General features: G+C 48.2%; 1 protein-coding gene across 3 annotated transcripts in view; it reads left to right on the top strand.

The window, feature by feature from the left end:
* The window catches only part of PREPL (prolyl endopeptidase like), a 416901-nt gene that overhangs the window by 327383 nt on the left and 61790 nt on the right, over positions 1-27728 (top strand). For all 3 annotated transcript variants that reach the window (XM_078649676.1, XM_078649675.1, XM_078649677.1), the window contains 2 exons: positions 5953-6169; positions 12556-12705. In XM_078649676.1, coding sequence (XP_078505802.1) covers positions 5953-6169; positions 12556-12705 — 367 coding nt within the window. The remainder of the gene's footprint in view (positions 1-5952; positions 6170-12555; positions 12706-27728) is intronic.

Consider the following 27728-nt stretch of genomic DNA (forward strand, 5'->3'; position numbering starts at 1 on the left):
GAGGTTGAATGTTCCCTCAGAACAGACCCCACACAGAGGGATGACTTGGAGAAACATAGGGAACCCCATGTTGAACTCCTCTACTGCCTGAATTGGACAGCATATGTACCCTGCACCCATGCAGAGGCTGATAGGCCTGGTAGGCTTTTAGTTCTCCTGGTTACACCCCATACCCCATCGACACCAGTACACACAATTAGAGATCAAGACTGAATATCCCATAACATACAATGTGGCGTCAACACTACCATCCATTCTTGTTCCTCCAAACTGTACGGCTTGGAGGCCTTTGAGATGCCTAAGACACTCTACCAGATCCTAACAGACATTCACCTACCCCAGGTGCCAGGGTACCATCAATCCACCTTAGAGGGCCCCATCACAGAACACAAGATCACCCTTCTTTCTCGGATTATAAAATCCTTAGAAAAATACTTGTAGACCGCATACTTCCTATCCTACCTGAGCTGATCAGAATGGCCTTATCCCCATCAATACACCTCTTTGAATATACAACATCTATATGCGATCATGGAACAGACATCCTAGGTTTGGCTCCCTGCACCCTGCATTTCTCTCGCCTGGAACAGGCATTCTACTTGCTAAACTTGGACTATGTGTTTTGGACCCTCGGACAATATGGATTTTGCCTACAAATCCTTGGATGGATCAAGTTCTATGTTCCAACGCCCGCTAGGGCTAGGATGGGCCACCACATTTCAGTGGGCTACCCCATTCATAGGAGAACCCGACGGGGTTGCCTCCTGTCCTCGCTACTGCATGTGTTGGTGCTGCAGCCCCTTGCAGTGCAGTTGCGAGTTACAGGTGGAAAATGGGGCATTTCCCTAGGAATCCAGACACATGTTGTTTCCCTTTATGCAAATTACATGATCCTCTACCTCCGCAGTGCCTACAGGGACTTGACCCACCTCACTCTGAACCTGTCCGCCTTTGTGGAGGTCTCAGGTTTTAGTCAACTACCCCAAATCCCATGTTTTCTTGTTCAATGAACATTTGCCTGCACTACAAATCCAGCTGTGTACTGAATGCCTAACCTGTGCCCTGTGGACGTTCAAATATTTAGGGCTTCAAATAAAGCACAAATAGGTGGACCTTCTGAAGGGGAACCTCTGCAGGTAGTGAGGTACCTGAGATCCCAAACCTCCTTTTGTATGGCTCTACCTTTGTCTGTGGCGGGCTGCATAGCCATATGAAAAATGGTAGTGCTGCCCAACTCCATACTATCTTACCAACCTTCCTGCCACGCTCACGAGGCACACCCTTTGTCACTTAGAATCTCTATTAAATGACCTGCTGTGGGCCATCACACTGACCAGACGGGGAACCCCCGGGCCAGTACCCGAGATGGCCTCTTGCTTACCACTGTCGCTCCTGGGCCAGGGGATGAGGGGCCACACCTGCTTCTTTACGCATGACTTGTGAATGCCTGCAGAAAAGCTTTCTGGGGGCTGGAACTACCTGACTCTACTTCCAGCTGTTTCCACTTTGGGTACTCCCTCTAGAGGACTGTCACTTGAGCTGATGCCTGGATTAGGCTGGCATCACAACGCTCACAAGCTCTTCGCGGAGGAAACACTTATGTCCCTCTAGGATCACCAGGATCTCTTCAGACTGCACAGGGGAGCATTCCTGACTCATGGAGCACTCAGGGCGCCACTGCAGCAACACTTGGGCATGCAGGGTTTGGAACCAGCCCACAACCTGCTACTCCATACACTGCACTTGGTAGTTCTATGACTCACAGTGGTTAAAGACCTAGAATACACAAGCAAGATTTCCCAGAACTCCTGATTCAAGTGCATTCAATTCTGCATCCTACATAGGGCCTACTTGAACCCTGTCATGCCTACACGTATTTATCCCTTAGTCGCGGTTGAATGCCCCCGCTGCAGGACAGCCTCAGCAGACATGGGTCGCATGGTTTGGACTTGTGGGCAATTCTGCTGGATATTTCCCGGGCCACGGGCCGGATGCGGCTTGACACAGCACACTAATGCCTACTTTGCCTGTTCCCCCGCCCAAAACAGGGAAGGCTACGACTCGCTTCACTGACCTAGCACTACTCCTGGCCAAAAGGGCAGTGGTAATGAAGGGGAAATCTACATTGCCCTCCTTGTTTTGTCATTGGTGCACAGAGACCATTAGATGGGCGCAGGTGGAGAGCGCCGGCCTCTGACTAGAGGGAAGGGAGGACTACGGAAGTACCCCGTAGCTACCTGCTGGGACACGATCCTACAAGACTTCGCATCACAGATCAGAGATCTCACCCGACTGCCCCAGCTCCCACCGTGGGATCCATCACCCAATCCCTTGTACACTATTCTGCCTCTTCCACCCCTATCCCACCCCAGCCCCTTATCCTCACACTTCTGGCCGGACACGAATTGACACCAACTTGTTGAATGTAAACAACGCGCTGGCACATAACTTGTAATAATGTGCTACACTTTATACCTGTCAATATAAATCGGTTTAAAACAAAATGTAGCTCTCCCCTTGCAAACCCTTCTAATGACTTAAGAAACATCTCAAAACACAGCTGTTCAGTCAGTTCCTGAGTTTTTTTAATAACCTACATTGTTCTTGGCATTATTCTCTGTTTCTGACATTTCGATTGCATGTACCTTTCTTCATTGAGGTGCTGCCTTCTGCCGACAAAGAATCCTGGGAAATATATGGTCACCATTTAAAATGCACAGTAAAACGACAAGGTGTCTTACACTGCAATTTCTAAGCCCTGTAACTAAAAGATGGTATAGCTCAATTTATGGTACTCAAGTTACCCATCTTGGAAGAACGGAAGGGTGAGTGTACAGGACTGGCTTGTGAACCAGTGACCTCTCAAAGACCACATCTGTAAGCAGTGAGCGCTCAGTGCAATGACCAGCCGCTTGATATAATCTCAAGGAACCTCAAAGGAACAATGTAATTTCATGTGAACAATAATGTAAACATTTCGGTCATATTGAGACAGACAGTGGCTACACAGGGTGTTTCTGATAGGTTTCCAGGAGAAGCTACCCACACCAAACATGTCCAACTGTGACGTGCACACTTTCCAGTTATTTTCCCTGTTCCTGTGATTGTCAGAGAGCAGAAAGAAACAGCAGTAGTTACAATGGAAAATCAAGGGGAGTTTATGTTGATGTGGACATAGAGAAAAGAAGCTCACTTTGGAGTCTCTGGAGAACAGCTACAGTTACGTTTGATACATCTGGTGGAACCTTTTGACAAGCAGCAGCTGTGTTTTGTAATCTACGTTTTGGTTGATAAAATAACACCCTCAGATGTTATTCTTTGAAAGGGCCATACATGGTAAGAGTAATCCAAAAGGGAATTTGCGATTGCACACAAATTTACAAACCCTTCACTCTACTCATGGGCATAGTCAGGTACAGGCTATATTAGGTCAGGCCCAATTGTCCATGAGTTCAGCCCAGTCTTGCGGGTCTGTCACCAGCTGGCTTCTAGCAGGAGGATCAGTGGTCCTGGGCATGGTGTGCTCCTAAACACTGTCCGCTCAGCAAGGATCTGGGTCTGCGAGCTTTGCCTGTACGTGGGTGGGAACTTGGGCACAGTTGGCCAGCAAAATGTCCCTACTCTCTGGTTCAAGCCCCTCGGTTCAGGGTACTGGCTGCTGGCAGCAAAGTCCCCAGTCCTGAGCCACTGGCACATGAGTATTTGAACAGTCTGTTGGGCAGCTGCAAGCCCTCCCAGGGGTCTTTAAAGACCACCGCATTCAGACAGTGCCACCATGCCAGGAAGCAGCTGAGCCTTGACCATCTCTGCAGCTCCATCCGTTCTCATAGGCAGAGACCCAGAGCTCATTAAGTACTTGATGATGTTTTGTTTTCATGTTAACCAATCCTCTTCTTTGGTTTAATTAATAGTTTCAACAGCTTACTGATGATAGCTGCCAAGTTTTCCGCTTACTTATATGTGACGTTTTTATGTTTTCAGTCTGCTTATGTATGAGATTTCAATGCCTTATGTGTGACACCATGAATTACTCTTTATCACAAGCGGAGCAAAGAAGTTATATCCATGCAATGAGTTAAACTATAGACATGACCTCCTTTATGCAAAATACTTGTCTTGATATGCCCATTAAACATATTCAACATCATGTAGTGTTTATTTAAGGGCACTATTGTACTTTCTTTTTTAATCCAAATAGAATGGTGTTGTTGAGAGGTCAAACTTGGTTTGTGTCCCCTGATCCTTGAGACTTTTAAAATACTTTATGCAGTTTGGTGACGCAAAATTGAGGGGTGCTGACGGACAGTAGGGAAGAGAAAGGTAGTGTTGCTGTTCTCTGCTAAATTGGCACATTTGCTAAGTATGTGCTAATCTTGCCCCTTGGTTTTGCACCAGTGGTGGAAGGGAGCTATGGTGAACCCAAGACCAGAGCAAACGTGCAGTCCCTTAGCAATACAGTTACATACTTCAAAAACCTCTTCTAATATTGTTATGTGCCAACCCCTAGCTTTACCTGTATGGACTTGGTTGCTTTACCAGTGTGTTTCAAATGCCACATTGCAATGCCTGATGCTACCAAGATGTCTTTGGACTGGTTGGAGATCCCTAGCTACCGTTTCTTCAGCTTTTCTTAAACATTCTGTTTAGGTAGAGCCTCTTAACATCTCTTTAAAATTACATTTAATTTTTAGTTAGTCTGGCCTACTACTGAATGGACTATTTCCACACTCACATTTGCCTTGGGCAACCCTCAGATAAGAGTCTTTACATCATATCCAATTATAACCATTTTTTTCTAACCTAATTTTCAAGTGCATCTTTTGTTTCAGTTTTACACTATGTTGCTACTTCAATGTGCTTTAAAAACTTCTGAAAATTCCATTACATGGAATGTTCAAAATTATCTTCGCAAATTGTATTCAGTTCCACCCAATAGTATTGGCTAATTGTTCTCTAAAATATCCTATTATTCGTACAGATGTCATATGGGAAAATGTCCAAGTCCCCTTATAAAGTCGCTTACCTAGCCCAACACTCTGTCAGTGCCCAACTGACTGAGAAGTCATGGGTCGTTTTTAGAAAAGTTGACTTCATTATATGACTAGTCTGAACAATGAAGTTACTTGACATACATGTATAACTCTATGTAAAATGTGTTTTCAAGTAAAAGATTTTTTACATTGTATTTGTAAATTCGCTTTCATATACTGTGGTTTGTGGGTACTTGTACCTAATTGTACAATCAGACTACTCCGTTTACTAATTCTACTGTTGTAGTTACTCAGTCGCCGGATAGCTGTTAGTTGTGTGTAGTACAAGATGGTATGTAACTTTGACTGTTGAATACATAAGCATTAAAATTACCTGAGGACACACCTTTATACACCCTCCTCAGGGTGTGCAGCTTCTGTGGTATTCCCTCTCATTGGCACCTTAGGTTTCTGCACTGTTCTGGCAGAGAGCACACAGATTCCATGGGGAGAAATGTCCTTGCCTCCACTCCTAGAAATATGGGGGTATTGTCCCCTTCCCATGAGAACAATGTTCCACCGCTCTTAGAACCATAAATACTCCCACCCACTTGCTGGATTGTCCACCGTTGCAGCACCCATTTGCGCTGGTAAAGGTTTATTTGTGTAGATGACTTTCTGTTCATATAAACGTGACTTACCACCTTTCACACAAAATGCCTGTGGATTGATCTACTGTCTTGAATGGGGATTTACCTGTCTTTTGATGTTTTCTGAAGTAGGCTACATTCATCTCTCATTAACCTTAACCAACCCGTAACTAATGTCCTTTCCCAGTGAATCTTTATATTGATTTACACGAAAGAAGTTTAAAATGGTTAATATTTCGTTTCTATTTATTCGTGAAATTAAAAAACAAACTTTTAAATATGTAGATAAGTGAAATGTAATCCAAGTTCCCTGTGTGAATGTTTTACTTCAGAGGAGGAGGAGAGCTGGGCAACAGGTGGCACGTGGAGGGCCGCCTAGAGAATAAACGGACTGGCCTGGATGATCTGAAAGCCTGCATAGCACAGCTGCATCAGCTCGGATATTCGGAGCCTGGCCTCACAGCCCTGACAGCCGCCAGTGCCGGGGGAGTGCTGGCAGGGGCTCTGTGCAATGATTATCCCGACCTCCTCCGAGCCGTCGTCCTACAGGTGAGGAGAACATTCTGTTCATGGGCAACAAAGTGTTAATATCACCACCGTTTGGGAATTCTGTGAAACGTTAATAAACAGGTAAATGGTAAATCTATATGCTGTTGCAAAAGTGTAGGTCTGCAGTATGACGAGGGGAAATGTCTCACTGAATTTGACAGAAATGGAACGCTGTAAACAGACACCCCCTTTTTCCAGCTTGCAGAATTTAGGGCCAGATGTAGGAAGCCTAATACCGGTCGGTAACAGCCGAAATTACCGAATTTCCGCAGTTACTGACCGGTATTAGGCATTTGAGATGTTGGGGCCTAATGTAAGGATTTGGGGCCAGATGTAGGTAATTTCTATTTACCGATTCATAAATACCGACTCATACCGAATCGGTATTTCTGAATCGGTAAATGGTATGTAGCTAAAAAATCGGTAATAGTTACCGATTCGGTGTGACTCGGTAACCCAATTCGGTAATTACCGAATCGGACAATTCCGAGTTGGTAAAATCCGAGTCGGTGAAACCCAAGCATTCCTATGGGCCTCCTGGCCCATAGGAATGAATGGGATTTACAGAATCGGATAAATCCGAATCGGAATTTTCCGAATCGGTAATTACCGAATCGGTAATTACCGAATCGGGAGTTTGAAACAAGCCATGTGAGCCTGCCAATCAATCAGGGACCCCCTCCACACCCCACAACCAAGGCCCTGAGAATCTAACCAATCAGATTGAAGCACTCCACCCCAGTACCTGGGAGTGGCCACACCAATGCAGGTGCAAACCAACAGAACAAACATTTTAGCAGAGGTGAGAGGAGCACAGCATCCACAGGCAAGCAGTGCTACAGAATGGAGTCACATGAAGGCCAAAAGGATGGTGGGGAGAGAAAAAAGAAGATCAAGTTCAGCCCAGAGGAACTACAGGTGGCTGTAGAGGAAATTGTAAGCCACTACAGCCACATTTTCGGGAGACAGTCTCTGCATGTTGCAGAGACTGTGAAGAGGAACATTTGGATTTCCATACAGGGCAAAGTGAATGCCATTGGTGTGACCCACCAGGAGATTGAGGACATAAAAAAGCGGTGGTATGACCTGCGCATCGTGACAAAAAAAGATTGCAGCCCAGAAAAAGGATGCTGGTGAGACTGTAGGTGGCAGGAGCAAAGCACCTAAGCTGACAGCGATTGAGGAGCTAGTGGAAACCACCATGGAGCCAGAATGCATCCATGGGATAGGAGACCTGGACAGCACAGCAAAAGCTACAAAGAAGCAAAGTAAGAGGCATGTACCCTTATCCACAACCATCAACCTGACCCTGTACCCCACTGTGTAGATTCATCATACTGCATAACAACTCAGACTTGGTGGCAGCAATGCATAATGGTAGACGTAGTCATGAATATATATATGCAAAGCATCCACCACATGACTCTGCAAGGCATGCCACACACATCACCAAACACACATTGTGCACTGGGCAAAGTTGTGTAGACTATTTATTTATGAACTACACACAGATGAACAACAACATTGACCCTATGTCAATCTCATTCCACAGGAGAGTCCTCACGCAGTTCAGCACCACCAAGGGAGGAGAGGGCACCAGCACCTAAGAGAGGGGAGAAAGAGAAGAGAAAATCTGGTCACAGCGCGGTAGAAGGAGGCAACGACACCACCCAGGCAGCCTCATCACCAGACCGACCCACAACACCTGTCCCACTTTCACCTCTGTTGTTTGGATCTCCAGACCTGTCAAACACACCCATTGCAATGTCCAGGGTGTCCATGCCGGGAGGGGCAAGTAGGCATGAGGAGCCCCCTCAGAGGATCCTGCAGACCTCTGAATCTGAGGATGAGGATGATATCCCCCACAGGAATGCACCTGTGGCTGACAGGGCTAGACCACCGATAGCAGCAGGCGCTGCGCGCACCAGTGTTCTTGGCAGGAGGGCACGTGAGGGGCAGGAAGGGGAGAGCGTCTTCTGTGGCCTGGAGGGCACAATGGTGAAGGTACAGCGCCAGCAGGCCAAAGCACTGTTAACCATGCATAGGCAGGCTCGCTGCATGAACAGTAAAATGTCCAACATGGACAAGGGCATAGGCCACATTGCATCAAATCTGGATCTAATTGCAAAGGGGATTACAGACATCTCCACATACATGGGAGTACTGTCGGATAAGCTGGACAGAGATCATCTGCAGCGTGCCAGGGATCGACAGTATATGCGCCAACAAACAAAGGCTATGAACAGATTTGCAACAAGTACCTCACTACTGTGCAGACGCTCTATTTCCATGCAGGATGCAGTAGTGCACTGCTGCACAGACTTGACACGGGGCATGGGAAGAGTGACCTCTGCGCTGGAGCAGATGCTCAACACTAATACAATAGAAGGGTGAGAGTGCCTTCAAGGGAATTTGTTTAAGGAAACTTGAGTTGTTCAAACCAAATTAAGGGGATGAATTAATGATCCCTGTGTTAATTCAATATTTCTGCAAAATAGACTCACATCACAACATAATGCAATTCAACAATACAATTACATAAAACATAACCACAAACAAGGTGTATAGACACAAGTTTTTATCAAACAAAATTCAATCAATATATACAGTAAAAAGGATCTGTAGGTATATAAATGATATGTAGATATACAACGCAACAGAACCTAGAGCACCTATCCAAAATAGTGCAATCAATGATACAAAAAGGAAAAGGTGTAGGTCGACGTTTCGGTCTCTTTAGAGGAAGTTTACTGAGACCATCTTCAGGACTGGGGTCAATTAAAAACTGTATAATGACAGACTGTAACCTTAATTGAAAACAGGGTGATTGTAGTTAATTCAGACGATCAGCGTCCACAAAATAAGGGATTTCAGAGTCTTTAATCGACTACCGCATCTACACCACTACAAGGGTTGTGTGCGTGAATGATTCTGAATCCGACATCAAAGGATAGCCGGGAAGACAACACACGTCTTTCAAGATGCTTGGGTTTATTTGGCGTGTGGAAGATCTCAGAGTGCTGAAAGGTAGCGAAGCACCCGTCTGCCGATGCGCACCGATCTCCGTTTAAGCGGGCATCCAATTTAATTACTTCAAGTCTAAGCCACAATCCTCACGTGTATGCGACGCTGCAACGTGATTATTTACACGCAGATCCGCAAAGACGTCCTATGGGAATCACACACTAATACAGGCAATGCTGGTGACACGGGTGTGGAGGAGACAGAGGGGTCAAGCAGCAGGAGTGGCTCTAGCACACCAGTTCCGGAGGTGCGCAGGAGCGGCAGGCGCAGCCATGCAGAGTCAGGCCCCAGCAGGGAATCTGAAAGCCAGGCTCCACAATCGCGCAATGTGGTGCGTGGACGTAAGCACTGACCTATGCTGCTGATTGACTCAACTGCACACAGTGACGGCAACTGAGCAGGAGCAGCCAGAGACATTGACTTTGATTAATGAAGCCTTTACCGATGTGAAAATGATGACGTAGTGAAGATTAAACTACACTTGTCAAACACTACACCTGTCTATGTGTCATACATTATCTAGAAATATCAACGTGTAATTTCTGTCCGTCTCAATCTACCATCTAGTGCTGCTGGTCCTGTTGCCTGGGGCTCTGCATGTTCTTGGTCATCATCGATGTTCTCGTGATGTGTCAACTCCACCTCTGTGCCTTCCTTGGTAGCAAGATTGTGCAAAATGGCACAGGTCCCTATTATCTTGCAACACAGGATGGGGGTGTACTGTTGAGCACCTCCACTCTTGTGGAGGCAGCGGAACCTGCTCTTGAGGAGTCCAAATGTTCGCTCCACTACGTTGCGAGTAGACCTGTGTGCCACATTGTATCGCCTTTCGGCTCTGTTGGTTGGGTTGAGGTACGGTGTGAGCACAAAGGAACGCAGGGCATATGCACTATCACCTGGGAGGGAATGAGAGGTACATGAGTTACAATCACATTGCACATTCAGCTGCCATTCATTACAGGGTGTGTTACACTTATTTACCTAGCAGATATCCATCTCCAAAATCTCCAGCAACTAGTCGTGTGTAAATTCCGCTGTTCTGGAAAATGTAGGAGTCGTGCGTGCTCCCAGGAAATTTGGCCACTATGTCGGTGATGATGTTGCCAGCATTGCATATCACCTGCACATTGATGGAGTGCGTAGACTTACGGTTTCTGTATATGTGTTCGGTGGCTGCAGGTGGGCATAGGGGAATGTGGGTGCCATCTATGCAGCCTATCACATGCGGGAAGTGTGCCAGTCCATAAAAATCAGTTTTGGTTTTTGCAAGTTCCGCAGGTGTGTCAGGGAACCAGATGTAATGTCCCATTCTCTGCGTCATGGCATCCAGAAACTTCCTGAAAAAACGGGACAGACAGCTCTGGGATACACCTCCTACTGCAGCTATCACACTCTGGTAGCTCCCAGAGGCCAGCAGGTGTAAGCTACACAGCACCTGGACATGGGGTGGGATGGCGTGGGCCCTGGGTGTTGGGTGATCCAGGTATGGGTGGAGGTCCCTTATTAGGTCCATGATGGTTCTGGGGTGCAGCCTGTACCTCTGGTGTATCTCAGGCTCAGTCAATTGGAACAGAGTGATCCTCTGCCTGTACACCTGCTCCTCCCTTTGCCATACCCTCAGACCTGCAGCCTGTAGCCTTCGCCTCCTCGCAATCACATAGAGTGCTGCCATTTTTGCAACACTGTTGCATTTTGGGCCCTTTTTTATACCCTGCAAAAGGGTACCACCTGCTTTCAGTCCATGGTAAATACCGACTTAAATACCGAATTTCATGGAATTCGGTATTTTTGGCCTTTCCTACATCTCGATGGCCATTTTTCCCGATTTCTTATTTACCGATTCGGTGATTGAGGACTCGGTAAATAAGGTATCGGTAAATATCGAATCGGTAAATATGTATTCGGAAAATACCGATTCGGTAAATATGTATTCGGAAAATACAGAATCGGTATTTTACCGATTCATATTTACCGATTCGGTATATTTTTGACACCTACATCTCTTTTTCTCAATACCGGTCGGGAACGGCCGATTTTGGGCCGTTACCGACCGGTATTTGGCTGCCTACATATGGCCCTTGGTAATTTACCGAATCGGTAATTTAAGGAATCTGTAAATTACCGAATTCTTAAATACCGATTCGGTAAATTACCGACTCCTTAATGTAGGAAGCACTCAAGTGACTGCTTTTCACTTGTAAGGATTCGTTATTTGCCACCAACTACAAGTTGGTGGTAAATAACGAAAACCATTAAAAAAGCAATTTTGTGCTTTTTTAACAGTGCCATGTGGCAGACATACATGCCCTTAGGGCGTGTTTGTGTGCCACATGTGTACCCATGCACTATTCAGGGGTGCAACAGGGTGTAAATGTGCCACCCTGCCACCCTTGTAGGTCTTCCCCCTCTTACTGATTCGGTATTTCCCGATTCGGTAATTCCCATTCATTCCTATGGGCCTCTAGGCCCATAGGAATGAATGGGGAATACCGAATTGGTAAATACTGAATCAGTATCTACCGAATTTTACCGATTCGGTAAAAATTACCGAATGAATACCTACATACCATTTACCCATTCTAAAATACTGTATCGGTGAAATTCGGTATTTTAGAATCGGTAAATGGTATTTACCTACATCTGGCCCTTAGAAACAAAAAATGTTCAGGTAGCGACTCCAGCACTAATGAAATAGAATAATAAGCTACAAATAACGGGGCTCAGACATGCAGCCGTGTTTCCTTGCGCACAGGGCCGTTAGCTGGCATTTTCAGTTTTGGACACAAGCCTGTCCTAATAATATTTTTCTTTCAGTGAAGTTGTTAGAAACATCTTCACCCAGTCTGAGAGCTTTGACCACCCCAAAGCGTAAGGGTGACCAGTTTCAGATAGAAATCTTCAAACCGGGTGACTAGGTACATGTTGTATTTCTTGATTTGTTATTTTAACCAACCTTGATTTCAAGGTTGCTATAAGAGCAGACCACTGACTTGGTGTATCTTGTGGTCATATGGAACCGTTAGTCAGCCAACTAGTGTTTCGTGGGTGGAAGGCTTCATGCACACGACATCATAAGAGGGTGGTGGAAAGTGTGATAAGTTGTCTCATAGTTGCCTGTAAAACACTGGATTTTGGTAGGCCATTGATAACAAAAGGATTTTGTAATTTCGCATGCATGGAAACTTCAGGTTTAAGATAATTTATAGAGATCATAACTAACATTGTATATTGGAATGCCTAAGGTGTGAACCGTGTAGCTAGAGGCAAACGGTTGGTAAAACAGTGAAATACACTGATTCATGTTCAGAAATATCTACAATGTTATTTTTTGACAGTGTTTTCCTTCTGTGCTTATGTTTTAGGCACCCTTCCTAGACGTTTTCAACACAATGTTAGATGCAAACTTACCACTTACTCTTGAGGAACAAGAAGAGTGGGGCAATCCTTTATCCAGTGAAAAATTTATGGAGTATATCAAAAGTTACTGTCCTTATCAGAATATAAAACCACAGGTATGCAAAAACAAATAACTTATAGTCACTTTATTATCGTGCACCTTTGTAACTAGGATGCAAAATGCTGTCCATGAACGTGTAGCTTTATAAATGTTGTCACTGTGACCGGTGTAATTGGATGAATGTACAGGATAAAAATGTACTGGACCCCAGGGAGCCTGGATATTTTTCGTCTATGCTGATTTATTAGGTTCACTGGTACTTAATTTTCACAGCCTCTGTGATGCACGTATTTGGTTAACTTCCGTGTTTCAGATCTAACTTTAGAAAACGTGCATTTTCCGCATATTCTGAGCGTTTCTTTTCTACATATGGTTTCTGCAAATAGTCTAGTTGTGCCCACTGTAGCGGTTTTTCATGTGGAACACGCTGTCTACTCACAGCCATACAATTACATATTCAGTGTCTTTGGTTAATAAATTCATATTTTATAGGAAGTATGGTTAATGACATTTTCTCAGGAAGGCTGAAATAGTTTCAGCTGGAAGGCAATGTGTTGGATGACAAACACAGAAGACTTTAATGCCTGATATATGCTATCCTTAATACTCACGCCTGCCTTGAGAGGCATAAGTGATAAAAGCTGTTGCTTAAAGCTCCATGACAGATGCTGGAGCTCAATGAATTACAAGCGTGCACAATTTTTTGCCATTTAGGCATGCTCGTATTTTATGTTAAAATGGAGCGACGTATATTTCCTACTTCTGTTTGCCTTCACTTCCTGAAACTTGTCTGCCCCCAATCTGTCGGGCTCCTATATGGAATGTTTTAAAGTTGCTGTTGGATTGCCACTGCAGAAATTAATAATAGCTAATCTCTTTTCTCCTACCTCTGCCCATTCTCCCAAACACATTTCCAAAACAAAAACACCTCGAATGGCTAGTTTTCAATCGAATCTCTTCATACTTCTCTCCCTATAACCCAATCATCTGATTACAGTCGGGCTTGCGACAATACCATTCCATTAACCACAACCATCTTTGCTTGATTCTAACCTTTCTTTCGCAATACTTCACACATTTGATCACCTTACCAACCTAATAAACCAGAAAACCCTGGGTATCACAGACAAGACTTGCTCTCTTCCTACCTTTTTATCCACTCCTTTTCAATCTCATGATATTTTTCACTCTCACCAATGACTCTCTTAAAAGTCGGTGCTCCAGTAGACTCAGTCTTAGGCCTCCACCTCTTCTCACGTCAGAATACTACTGTTGGTGACTTCATCTCCTCCTTTTTTAAATTTTATTTTATAATTTGCTTACTGATATGCAAGTTATCTTTGCATTTCCCTCATTCCATCCAGCATTTGTTTGTCTCTCAGTCATCTGACACCATATAGCCATCTACTTAACTTTTCCCAAACCAAGGTTATCTACTATCCTTCACTTTTTTCTCCATCCCTCTTCTCATTTCTGTTGCATTCTGCTCTTTAATGTTTCTTCTTTTGTGTTCCATAGGAAATGTATTTCCTTATAGTACATATGTGTTTTTCTAGTGCTAAGCAGATTTATATGTGTTCATTTGTGGTGTTTTGATTATGCTAAGCACACAGTAAATTTGTTCTATGAGATGACCGCTTACTCATTTATAATAATATTGTTCTGTGAGTGTTAAGATGCACTTTTTATTTGGAGTTAATCTTCTTCAGATGTTTGCAGTTGCACATACATTGTGAGCTAATGTTAGACCTGCCTTTTTGCAGGATTTCCCCCAGATTTGTTGCCTTCTGTTGCTAGACCCATTTTTGATGCCATTAGGACTCTGCACTTTTTCCCTTCTAACCAGTGGTAAACTGCTTATGCTCTCTCCCTAAAACATGATACAATTTGCGTTAGAAATGGGGTAGCGTGGTGCAGAGCGGGCGGGCCAAACTCCAGAGGACATGTGTAAAGTATCCACGCAGCACTCACAGGCGACACACAAGGCACACTACAAAAAGAGACCACACCAGTTTAGGTGAAAAACAGTATGCAAGTTATGCAGGACAGCAATAGGTAATCACAGGGATGAACACGGTGCCAACTGACACCAGGTAACAATACAAAAGGGGACTATTTACAGGGCAGCGCCTAACAGGCCGCTGTCTGAACCATCGCTGGTACAGTTCGGGTAAATGGAAGGGTGAAGAACAAAGGTAAAGTCTATTGAGGAATATATAACAGCCAAGGCCTTCCGGCTAGGGCATGACCTGGGCGACCTTGTGGAGAGTATCAGGCCTAAACATAAGGCATCCTCATTAGCACGAAGCATAAACAATGGACCCAGAATAACACGTCAGGTCAGTATATAAACACCCTGTACGCCAGCCTGGAAGGAAAACATTAGGCATATAACAGCAGGATCACTAGGCATCAGTCATGAGGCATCGATCACATTGGGCATAACGTAACTTTGGACATACCCTTATGCAAATAAGTACATTATACTTTATACCGACACCAGCACCTTGTAAATGTAAATGTAAATGTACAGGAATTTATATAGCGCAAATCACCAAGCGGTTTCTAAGCGCTTGCTTAGGGAACCCGTCCTGGTATTCCCCTGTGAGATAACCCCGGCAGGGTATCCGTAAGGTGAAAGCCAGGCATCCCGCCGCGAGGGGCCGTTGTGGAGATTAAGCAAGCTATTGCCCAGAGTCGCAGAGTGTGAACCCGTGAATCGAGTAGGCACCGGAGCGAGAATTGTCGAGTCCATGGACATTTTAGGACTCAAGACCCCGCCGAGCCGGGAATTGAACCCTGGTCCCGGGCTGACCTCTGCTTCCAGGTCTGCCTCCTCTAACCAGTGAGCCACACTTCACCTTGGGCCGTTCCTCAATGGGAACATCCGGCCTTCCATCAGTGCAAGGCATCCAGCATAAAATAAAAACATTAGGCGTAAATCCCGATAACAGTGGGCACAACATTAGCGTGGGAAGCATCACCTTTAGAACATAGAGATCCTGTCCTTAGACATCAACGGGGGCCGTAGGCATCCTCCTGCGACAGAGAGCACACCCTGCATAACGTTGGGCATAAACACATGCATTAAGCACGAACTGGAAACATCCTAACATGACCTTAGGCAGACTCCTCATTAGCATAAACTCATGGGGCATTTCACATGAAGCCTAACGGCTTGAAACACACTTGGCAGGGGGCATTAACCTTAGGCGACAAGGCATTAGGCATGAACTCATCAGTGTGCCCATTAGGGGAAGCCCCAAAACATTTGCAGTGAATAACATTAACCAAGGGCACTCCCTCTCTTCAAATAAACATGCCCCATCGTGGCCACTGCCCCCGGTCCAGCTGGGCAGTTGTGTGTCAGTAAGTTAGTTCTGGGCCCGGTGGAGCCCCCTTTCGGGCTTAGAGATTCCACAAATGCCCCTACGTCACCAATGGTCCCAGAATGTTGCAGCGGGGGAAGGAACCAAGCACTGGGGCACATTGTCACCCCCTCCTCTGGGGCGTGGAAATACAGAATGCCCCCAACTTTACAATGATGCAGGGGCACGGGCGACGCCACTCTCCACTGAGCCGAGCCCCACTCCCTGGGCTCTAAAGTATAATCATCCCCGGCACGGTGGAGCGGCCCGCACTGGGCAGTCTCAATCGCCCGGGTGCAATGCATGGAAGGCGGCCCCAGATGGTAAAGGGAGGAAAGGCAGCTGCCCACTACCACCCGGGGCAGTTGCCTGGCAAGTCCAGTCAATGGCGGTGCAGCCCCGTCCTGGGACTCAGGCACCGATAATGTGCCTCGGCCGGCCCTCCCTTCCAACACTCCCGAGGGCAGCACCACTCACCGGGGATCCTGTGGAGCGGCTCCGGGCTTCTCCTGCTGCCGGCAGCAGCTCCTCACCCGACTTCTCAGCCTGCACACAGGGCTCTCCCTTCCACCTGGGAGCCCCGCAAACCACTGGCTGTTCGTCCTCCGAGGCTGGGACGGCTCCGGGCTCCTCCGCTCTTGTCTTCCGTGGCGGTCGTGGGGCTCTCCTCGGTGCGTGAGAGCCCCGCCCGCAGCAGCGTCTCAACACACTTCGCCCGGGCCCCCTCCTGGGACCCGGGTCTTTGATGCGAAGCCTGCGAGGCTCCAGACGGCGTCCCTCCGGGTCACGAACCGGCAGGGTAGGCACCCGCTCCGGTTTTAGAATCAGCAAAGGCGCGGGCTCCAACCAGCTCACGGGGCCCCCGCCTGACTTCCGGGTCGGCTCCTTCTCCTTCCGGGTCGCCGTAGGCAGCGCGGCGGCCCTAGACAAGACCTCGGGTCGCGGCGGTGATGCGCTGACAGGTTTAGTGGCGACGAAGTGCAGGGTAGGCTCCCGCCTAACTTTAAAATAGGCAAAGTTACGCGCGGTGGGCACCCGCTCATTAAATATGCATGAAGCGGGGTAGGCACCCGCGAGAGGGCACTAAAATGTGGGGTAGGCACCCGCTGTATTTCAGACAGGCGATTCCTCTTGTGGCGGCAATAAGGGGTAGGCTCCCTCCAGGACACGAGCACACACGCAGGGTGGGCACCCGCGATGGCGGCAATAATGCGGGGTAGGCTCCTGCGGCGCTTTAAAATGAAACAGTTCTTCCTGGCCACACAGCTCTGCTGGAGCATGGAGTATAGCGCTTAACAGGCGCTAAGCAGCATCACCAACTTCAGGGGCAAAAGGCAGAGCTCCTCTTTTCCCGGCCACTCAGTACACAGCGCCGCCTTCACCCAGCGCCAGATAGCAGGCAGGACACAGTCCATCCAAGCGTAGCACCCACCAAATATAGCGCTCACCTTATGCAGGGCATGTAGGCAGGTTCCCACGAGGCGCTAGGGTGCAGGCAGGGAGCACAGGCCAGTACAATATAGCGCTCTTCTCCCTCAGGTGCTAGTCAGCAGAGCAGCAGGCACTACTGAGCAAGGTCAACAGTCAGTGGGTACTCATCAGTACAGGACAGCAGCTCCTAGGAACCATCATCCCCTGTAATGTGGCACTCCTCCTGGTACAGCAGCCTCTACTCCGGCAGCGGGGCTCTCACTTAGCCCTGTGGACAGCAGAGGGATTACAGTTGGGCTCAGGGGCCAGCACACAGGCCCATGCGGCGTCACCCCCTGGCAGCAGGTCCATTCACCTTCACGTCCACGCTTTGACTGAGCACATGGTGGCACAGCCCCCCCTATTTATGCGCCCTTCACCCCACCTACCAGACAGTGCCAGAAGCTTCTAGAAGTGTCTGGGGAAACTGGTTCTAACTGGCTCACGGGGAGGAGTAGAGCACCCTGGGTGCCAGGTTTCCCTCCAAAAGCTAGGGGTGCTGGGAAACAACAACTAGACTGGTAACCCCAGCACAGAGAGGCACACAGAAATGGCGTCCATTTTAAAAGTGACATTTCTCCACAACAGCACAAATAAATCTGCGCACGCCATTGCGCAGCATGTGTCACTGCATCTCACACCACACATGGCCTATACATTCCTCTACCATGGGGGAGATATCCTCTAATGGGGAGAGAAAAAGCGAAAAAATTCAGGAGAATGGCCCAAGTCCAACAATTTGCATATACAAAGAACAGTAACAGTAAACCTTCCACCAGAGGTAGCTGCATATACTGTCATTCTAGCCGGGGTACCGGAACTAAAACCAGCGACCAGTGAAACAGGGGCCTCATTAAAAAACAAAGTCATGAATTGGCTATCCACATTTAGGCCACTCCCCAGAGGCATGACCAGCGATATTCGCATGGTGAGAAGAGTCTCATGGGTAGGGAAGAGTCCCAAAACAATCAGTGGCAACTGTATACTGGTCAGTTTTAAAGAACCAGGAACAGTTTCCTATATCTGTGGCTGTTTTCCAGATGAGGAGGGGAACAACATCCAGCCACTTCACCTCTCTTTTTTTTATCCATCAAACAGTCACATAGGCAATGATCAGAGATGGGAATACTCACATGAGCCACTGGGAAATTGGGGGGAAAATCATAGAGGGAGGAGGAATCCCTATAATCAAATGCGAATGGCATCGGGCCATGCTTTGACACATGACGAGGCTCAGGGTTGGGAAACTGTCACTAGAAGAGGGGTGGGAAGGGGTGGCTGGGAGCGAGGAGCAATCTGGCCCCCGAGATACTATCAGCCCCCATTTCTCCCATTATTCAACCGGTTCGATTGTCTCGAAATGGTGGATTGACAGTACGACTTTGAAGGTAGGGTATACCCCCACCTATCCGGGCAAGCCGCACCCAACACCATCCGGGGAGGAGGGCATAAACTTCCCAAAACTAACCATGGGGGGGGAACCCCCCTCCCGCACAAATTTAGAAGATCCCCCACAGAGAGCAGACAGGGAAACAGAACTAGTGGACGCCCACAGGGGACAAGATCCTATACGAGGGATGCCCCCAAAAGATCACGCCAATCCAATGGTAAATCTAGGTACAAGGGGAAACAACCAGCACGCTCCTTATATACTAAAACTGCTGTCATGGAACGTGGCTGGATTGGCGAACAAAATAGATTCCCAACTGTGGGCCGATTTAACAGATTCTAGAAGCGTCTGTCTCTTCCAAGAGACTTGGGCAAGGGAGGAGTATACCTCTCGAGGTTTTGAGATATTCTCTATACCGGCAAGATGGGGAGGGAGAGGTCGCCCATTGGGGGACTGGCAATCTGGGTGGCATCGCATCTGGGTTGCCTAGCTACACATCAAAATGTAGACTCAGAAGATATATTGGCTGTCCTCCTTGAATGGCCTAGATCATTTAAATTACTTATAATAAATGTCTATTCCAGACCGACCCCCATATCGAGCACCTCAAAAACCATTGAAGAACTGTCCTCTTTCTTGGAGACTATTCCGGAGGGCACATCATACCTAGTGGGGGGGGGATTTTAATTCACACTTTGAGCCATTACCGGGCCTACTTGATGGACCCTCCCTAGAGGAGGATTCAAGTTGGCAGGTTCCCGCGACAGAGGCCCCCCCTCCGAGAGCATGGACACCACTAGCCGTGCAGATAAATATGCTCACCCTCGCCCACGGCCTTAGGGCTTGCAACGGCCGTGTCAAATCTGACATCCCGTGCAAATGTACATACAATAAAATTGGGAGGGAATCTAGATTAGACTACTTACTGGTACAATTATCCGCTTGGAAAAGGGTGATAGATTTTAGAGTAACAGTCAGAGAAGACAGTGATCACAATGCCTTGGAATTGGAATACGCCATTCTCCATACTGAGGACAGGGCATCGAATGAACAAAAGCCCAGGGAAGGGTACCTCCTAGAAAACAACAGAAGGAGGATAAGATGGGAAAAGCTGTCCACTAGAGAAGATAAGCTAGCCATCCTCTATGCTAGGATTACACCAATCTTAACAGAGGCATTCGCCTCGTGGGTCCCAGTGAGCACGCAGGAAAACAGAGAGCATCTCCTGCGCATACACGATCAATTAATTAAAACTCTGGAGCTGGACCTCTTTAGTAGTGGACCCTCCAGGACCCGGGGACCTCATAAAGATACCTGGTTTAATATCTCATGCCGAAACGCCAAACGTGACCTTCTACTTACTATTAAAGCCGGAGGATCAAGGGAGGAGATCCGTAGTAGAAGGCGGGCGTATAAGACACTTGTGGAAAACGCCAAGATAGAGTGGGATCTCCAACACTGGGAGAATCTCTCAGAGCTATTAGCAACGAGGGATTCCCGCAAATTTTGGCGCATAGTCAATCATGGTTCCGAAGACCTTCCCTCTGCAATTGAACCAAACATTGCCCCGAGTGTCTGGCAAAATCACTACCAGTCTTTATATTCCACGGAGGTTGGAGGGCTGGAATTCCCATTCTATAACATGAAAAACAATCAGGCACTGGACCCTTTTACCGAGAAAGAGGTGGGGATGGCGATAGCAGGGTTATCCTCTGGAAAGGCACCTGGCCTGGATGGGGTGCCGGGAGACTTATTTAAACAGGAACCAGGAATTTGGGCACCTTATCTTCTGCTGATGTTCAATGCAGTTCTTGAGGGAATGGAAATACCTGATACTTGGCTGGGGGCGGAGGTGGTCCCGATTTTTAAAAAGGGATCTCCCCTGCTCCCAGCCAACTATCGCCCAATTAGCCTCATTGACGTCTCGCAGAAGCTATTTGGCAGGCTAGTACTTAACAGGTTACAAACCTGGTTGGAGGAGACTGACACCCTTACCCCATTGCAGGCGGGATTCAGAAAAGGAGTCTCTACAGTCGACCAAATACTCCGATTAAATATCATTTACTGGAAGACAGTACTGATCGAGGGCGGCACCCTTTACGCGGTCTTCGTGGACCTTCGTGCCGCCTTCGATCTGGTCCATAGGGCCAAACTGTGGTAGGTATTGGTCGAGCTGGACGTCCCGGGTGAAATCCTCCAAATTCTAATTAGAGTGCACAAAGACAATTATGCCCGAGTTAGATGTGGGAAAGAAGGCAGGTTGACTGACAGGTTTCCCGTTCGCAGAGGGGTACGGCAGGGCTGCGTACTAGCGCCGACCCTGTTTTGCCTCTTTGTGAACGTGGTGATAGAACACCTGAGCAGGATCCGCAATATTGATGCACCTAAATTGAACAGCAGCAGGGTACCCGCGATCATGTTTGCGGACGACACCCTGCTGCTGTCCAAATCACCCATGGGGTTACAGAGGGTCTTGGATGGTTTCTTGGGCTTCTGTAATGAAAGGGGTCTTGAAATCAATCCCTCAAAAACAAAATTCATGATCCTTAACCCCAAGCCCAAAAATTCCCCAAATCCCCGCCTGGGCACAACATCTCTGGAAAGGGTCTACACAATAGAATATCTGGGTATTACCCTAAACCAGAACCTAAAATGGTCGGCCCATATAATGAAAGCAAGCACAAAACTAGCTCAGAGGGCGGGAGGCATCACAAGAATTGCTAGGAAATCCCCACTGCGTCCGCTGGCACCTGCTATCCATATTTATAAAGCTCAAGCCCGGGGGGGAATTATCTATGGGAGCGAGCTCTGGGGACACACCCTGCCACACACTATCCAGGCCATAGAAAATAAATTTATCAGACAATTGGTTGCCCTCCCCCCGAGCACCCCACTCCTCCCATTAAGACTGGATCTGGCACTGCGACCCATCACTGAAGAACTGGGCCTTAAACCTCTGATCTATTGGCGTCGCCTATGGAGTAGCCAGGATCTCGTCAATGACAGAAATGAGCTGCAGGAATTTTTAAAGTTACCCAACACCACTAAAATACCTTGGCTAAGGTACATCAGGAGTATGTACATGTCTCTCGGAGTGCCAGAGCTATGGACAGATCCGGAATATGCGTCAGCAAGGATCTCCAGGAAAACACTTTCCAATTTATTTTACAATTTTATGCTCCAAAAAACACTGGCCACCACCCGGGAAGGGTCTCTCACCGACCTCTTCATTAGGGTAAAAGACTCATTCAGCCATGAGTGTGTATTAGATGGTATCTTACCGACGTTCACACGGAAGATCTTGGGTCTCTCCCCCTAAGGTCTTTCACAAAGTCCTGGGCTGGCCGACTGGAGACAGGGGCGTGTCCGGCCTGCGCATATAAACTGGAGAGTGACTTGCACGTGGTATTGTTCTGTAAAGCCTAAACTAGAATTAGGTGTCATTGGCTGGTGCCACTTCTAAAAAATTTGGGATTCAGAACCTACGTCCCGGCTTACAGAGTCCTAAAGACAGACCTATCTGTGCCAACTGTGTTCGCAATGGCAACATTTTTGACTGCAATGTGGCGGGTCCGCGCACAAATAATGGAGGGCACTATAATTGCATGAAACATTCTTCTCTTACCCCCCCTTGCATTTGGCCTAGTTGCGCTCTTCAAAACAACATCAAATTAGCATCTGTATAACTATTTTATTAAGAATTGTATTTTAAAAATAGTATACTTGTATAATGTCTTTTATTGTTTTTAATGACTAAATATTTGTATATCTTTTATGATCTTTCATGATCGAAATAAAGATTTTTGAAATTGTAATTGCATATACCTGATTGGTAAATTTAATTTACTTGTAGGTCCTTAGTATATAGTGTAACATGTACCCAGGGCCCGGAAATTACACACTACTAGTGGGCCTGCAACACTCATTGTGCCATCCTTTAAAGTAGCCTTTTCAAACATGTCTCAGGCCTACCACTGCAGCTTGTAGTGCAGTTTTAAATTGCCATTGTGACCAGGCAACATAATCCTTATGCCAGGCCTAGACCTTCCTTTTTAAAAGTACAAGTCACCCCTCAGGTAGACCCTAAAGGCTTGTAGGGCGCATGATATTTAAAAAGTCGGGCGGGCATGTGGGTTTACGTTTTACATGTCCTGGTGGTGAAATGCTCCTTAAGTTCTTCTTTAGTACTTTAAGGCCTATCTCTCCCATTGATTAACATTGGATCACCTTATTACATTTAGTAAGTGCTAACTTTGTATGAAGAACAAAACTCGGATTGAAGCCACAATTAAAAGAATTCCACTTTTAGAAAGTTGTCATTTTCTTGTTCTAACTATATGTGCTTTCTGCTAGTGTCCTGGATCACATGACTGTGAATGGCTATGCCTTTGGGGTTTGTGTATTCCTCCCAGACAGTGACACAAAGGAGACTAGATGTGGGCAGGATGGGCCATTCTGCCAGGATGGCTGAGGGTGGATCTGTGTTCTGTCCCACTTACACCTCAACACAAAGGAGCTTGACACGAGCCGTTTGTCACCCTAGATAGTTTAGAGCCTCGATAAGGGAAAGAAAGAACTTTCCAGAGCCAGATGTGGGGGTAGACAAGGATGTCCCTCTATGCAAAAAGTTTGCCACCTGGTATAAATATTAGACCCTCAGAGCCACTATCCACAACACTTCTGGGGCTGTGGGGGTAAGCAGCTCCAGTTAGTCGAAGAGCCAGATCTTGAGGGTCTTCCTGAAGATGCGCAGAGAGGGGGGCGTGTGCCCTATGTCGATCGGGAGCTCGTTCCAGGTCTTAGCCACGATGTAGGAGAAGCCTCTTCCACCCGTTCTGGCTCTGCGGATGCGTGGGGTTTTGGCGAGGTTGGTGGATCAGAGGTTTCTCTTAGGTACGTGGAAGGAGATTCATTTGTTGAGGTATTGGGGTCTGGTGTTGTGGAGGCATTTGTAGGCATGGGTGAGTATCTTGAAGGTTACTTTCTTGTCGACAGGGAGCCAAGTGTTGAGAGATGTGTACTTGTTGAGGGATACCGAAGACAAGTCTGGCTAAGGTGTTCTGTGTGGTCTGGAGTTTGCGGAGCAGAGACTTGTTGATTCCTGTATAGAGGGCGTTTCCATAGTCCAGTCTGCTGGTTATGAGTGCATGGGGGATGGTCTTTCTTGATTCGGGGGGGGGGGGATCCATTTGAAGGTCTTGCGAAGGAATCGGAGGGTGTTGAAGCAGGTGGAGGCGACGGCGTTGACCTGTCGGGTCAGGGAGAGGGAGGAGTTGAGTATGATGCCTAGGTTCTGGGCTTGGTCCATGGGAGTGGGCAGGCTGCCGAGGGCGGTGGACCCCAGGTGTTGTCCCATGCGGTGGGAGAGGGTCCGAGGATGAGGACCTCTGTCTTCTCTGAGTTGAGCTTCAGGCAGCTGCTGCTCATCCAGGATGCGACGTCCTTCATTCCTTCCTGTAAGCTAAGTCTGGTGGTGACGGAGTCCTTGGTGAGGGAGAGGATGAGCTGGGTGTCGTCGGCATAGGATACTATGCTGAGACCATGCTGTCTGATGATGGCGGCAAATGGGGCCATGTAGATGTTGGAGAGCGTAGGGCTGAGTGATGATCCTTGGGGTACTCCACAGGTGATCTCTGTGGGTTTGGAGAGGAAGGGCAGTAGTGAATCTTTGGGTTCTACCGGTGAGGAAGGAGCAGAGCCATTCGAGGGCGGTTCCCTGTATGCCTTCGTCATGGAGTCGGTAGTTCTTGAGGTCCAGGGGATCAGCCGAGGACTTCTTGAGTAGGGACTTGACTTTGCGCGTTTCCAGTCATTGGGAAAAATCCCGGTTTCGAAGGTGTTGTTGATGGTGCGCCGTAGTTCCGGTGCGATGGCATTTCTGCGGAAGATGTGTGGAGGGCAGGGGTACGTGGGTGTTCCTGAGTGGATGCCTTTCATGGTCAATTCGGTGTCTTTGGTGGTGGCTGGGGTCCAGGCGGAGATGGTGATTTGGCTCGTGTTGCTGGAGGAGTGAGTGGTTTCGCCATCCGGTGTCAGTTCTTTGAAGTTGTCGTAGAGGGACTTGATTTTCAGATGAAAGTAGGCGCTGAGGTTGTTGCAGAGGTCCTGGTAGGGGGTGATGTCCGTGGCCTCGCTGGGGGGTTTAGTGAAATCTAGGATGATGTTGAAGAGTTCCTTCGAGTTGCTGGAGTTGGCGGTGATCTTGGTCTGAATGAAGGTCCTTTTGGTTGATCTGATGAGTTGGTGGTATTCTGTCATGGCGATCTTGTATGTGGTGCGGTCTTCCGAAGCTTTGCTGTTTTGCCAGTTCTTCTCGGGGTGTCTGCAGGTGCATCTGGATTCTTGGAGGTCGGCGGTGAACCTGGTGACCCTTCTGGGGTGCTGTCTGTTGGGGTTGCGAAGGGGTGCGAGTTCGTCCGCGCAGTTGGTGATGCATCTGTGTAGGTATTTGGTGGCGAGGTTGGTGTCGGCATCGCGGTTGAGGGTGGAATTGAGGTGCTCCTCTGTGACTTTGCTCCAGTTCCTTCGCGGTGGGCGGTGTCCAGGTTTGGGTTTGTCGAGGTGGAAGTGTAAGCAGTGGTGGTCCGTCCAGAGGGGCTGCGTGGTGTGTCTGAAGATGGGGTCGAGGCTGTGTCCTGCCTTGTGGGAGGGGACTGTGACTAGTTGTTTCAGTCTGAGGTTGGCGAGGTAGACCAGGAGGGTGGAGAAGCTGGTGTAGTTGAGGTTGTTGAGGTGGAAGTTGAGGTCTCCGATGGGTATGTAGTCCATGGAGGCGATGGCGTGGGGTGAGACGAGGTTGGCTATGGTAGAGGTGACAGCGGTTTGGGGTCCGGGGGGCCTGTAGGTGGGGGTGCGCGTAGGGTGGTTCTGAGGCTGGTCTGTGTCTGGAAATGGTGGTTTTCGGTGGTTGATGGGGAGTCACTCGTGCTGCAGGTGGTGAGTCAGAGGGAGCTCTTGTGTGGGATGGGAAGTCCTCCTCCTGGATGATTGGGGCGGTCTTTCCTCTGGATCTTGTATCTGTCAGGGATGGCGGTGGTAATGTCAGGGGCGAAGGTGCAGTTGGTCCAGGTTTCTGTGAAGAAGGCAACGTCTGGCAAGATGGTTTCGAGGAGGTCCCAGATCTCTATGGCATGTCTGTGCAGGGAGCGCACGTTGAGGAGGATGCACCTCAAGGCTTCGGGCTGCTGCTGTTTTGACTGGGGGAGATGGCTGTGAGGGTGCAGAGGGTGGTGAAGGTTCAGCGTCAGTATCGGCAGGAGAACTGGCCAAAGGTGGACATCGGTGTAGACAGATGGCAGTTGTTGTTCCTTCCGGGTTGAGTGCTAGAAGGGCAGCGGTGTCGTAGCGGTGTGTGGTCAGAGATCCAGGGTCTATGGCGCTGGTCGCGATCGGGCCGCAAACGGGCGCAGACCGGCTTACCTTTGGTGCGCCAGTGGTGCACCAGCACAGCAGCCGCCATTAATTAGGGAAGGGGGAGGGAAGCGCAGCTGGGAGACGGGAGCAGGAACGCCATGGGGGAGGGGCTCCGGGGACCAGCGGCGGGAAAAGGGCACGGAGGACAAAAACAAGGGCAGAGGCACAAAAAACGAGTAAAAAGGGCAACACAGAGTCACAGACAAACAGGAACAAAAATTACAATTAAATTACAGTAAAGAGACAGACAAAAGACACAAAGAAAAACGGGCACAACAATGGAGACAGACAATAGTGGAACAGCAGAAGAGCAAGGCTCTCCCACTGGACCACCAGGGATGAGGCGCAGGCTGCAGCCTGCGGGTGAAGGAGGGCCTCAAACTTCCACCAAGGAGAGAGGTGTCGGAGGCAGGCGAAGCAAAAGCAGAGCTGCGTAGGCGGAGAGCGGGACTCTGACCAGGCGGTCCGAGGACCTACTGATACACCCGAGGTGCGGCCGCCATTAAGTAGGGAAGGGGGAGGGACGCACAGCTGGGAGGCGGGAACGGCAGGGGGGAGGGTCCACAGGGGAGCAGCAGCAGGAAAATGTCACAAAGGGCAAAAACAAGGGCAGAGGCACAAAAACGAGTAAAACGGGCAACATAGAGTCACAAACAGAAACTAAAATTACAATTAAATTACAGTAAAGAGACAGACAAAAGACACAAAGAAAAAACGGGTACAGCAACCAGACAGACAATAGTGGAACAGGAGAAGAGCAAGGCTCTCCCACTGGACCACCAGGGATGAGGCACAAGCAGGAGCCTGTAGGTGGAGGAGGGCCTCAACCAAGGAGAGAGGTGTCCGGGCAGCGGCAGGCGACGCAACAGCAGAGCTGCTTGGTCGGAGAGTGGGACTTCGGCCAGGAGGTCAGTCTCTGATTTCTAAGTAGTACCTCCCCATGTCTGGGCCCTTGGCTGGCATCAGAGTGTACTCTTCCTAAAGAACAAGTGAAAATACTGAAGTTTGAGCTCTTCTCGGCCGCAAACGGGCTTAGTCGTGCCAATGCTCTCTCCACCCATGATAACTGCCAGCAGGAGGTTCCAGTGAGATATGCTCTTTGTACCAACAACAGTCTACGACGACCAGCAACACGGGACCTGAACGGCATGCTACAGCAATGCCAGCCTGCGACTACAGCCAACTCAAAGCTCAGCAGTGACCATCCTCGATGCTTGATTGGCTCTTTGCGGTACAGAGACGACCACCTGCGACTCCTGGTCTGCTCTTTGTACCACAGTGACGACAGTCCATGACACACATCCTACTCCTCCAATGCAAACAGAACACTTCGCGCCGGACTTAGAAGGTATGTTTTCAGCTGCACTGTGAGAAATTGGGTTGTTGATTGAAGGGAATGTGAACTCTCCTCATGCAACAGCCACAATCCTTGCCAGG

The sequence above is a fragment of the Lissotriton helveticus genome, chromosome 6 (genome assembly GCF_964261635.1).
Source record: "Lissotriton helveticus chromosome 6, aLisHel1.1, whole genome shotgun sequence".
Classification (NCBI taxonomy): domain Eukaryota; kingdom Metazoa; phylum Chordata; class Amphibia; order Caudata; family Salamandridae; genus Lissotriton; species Lissotriton helveticus.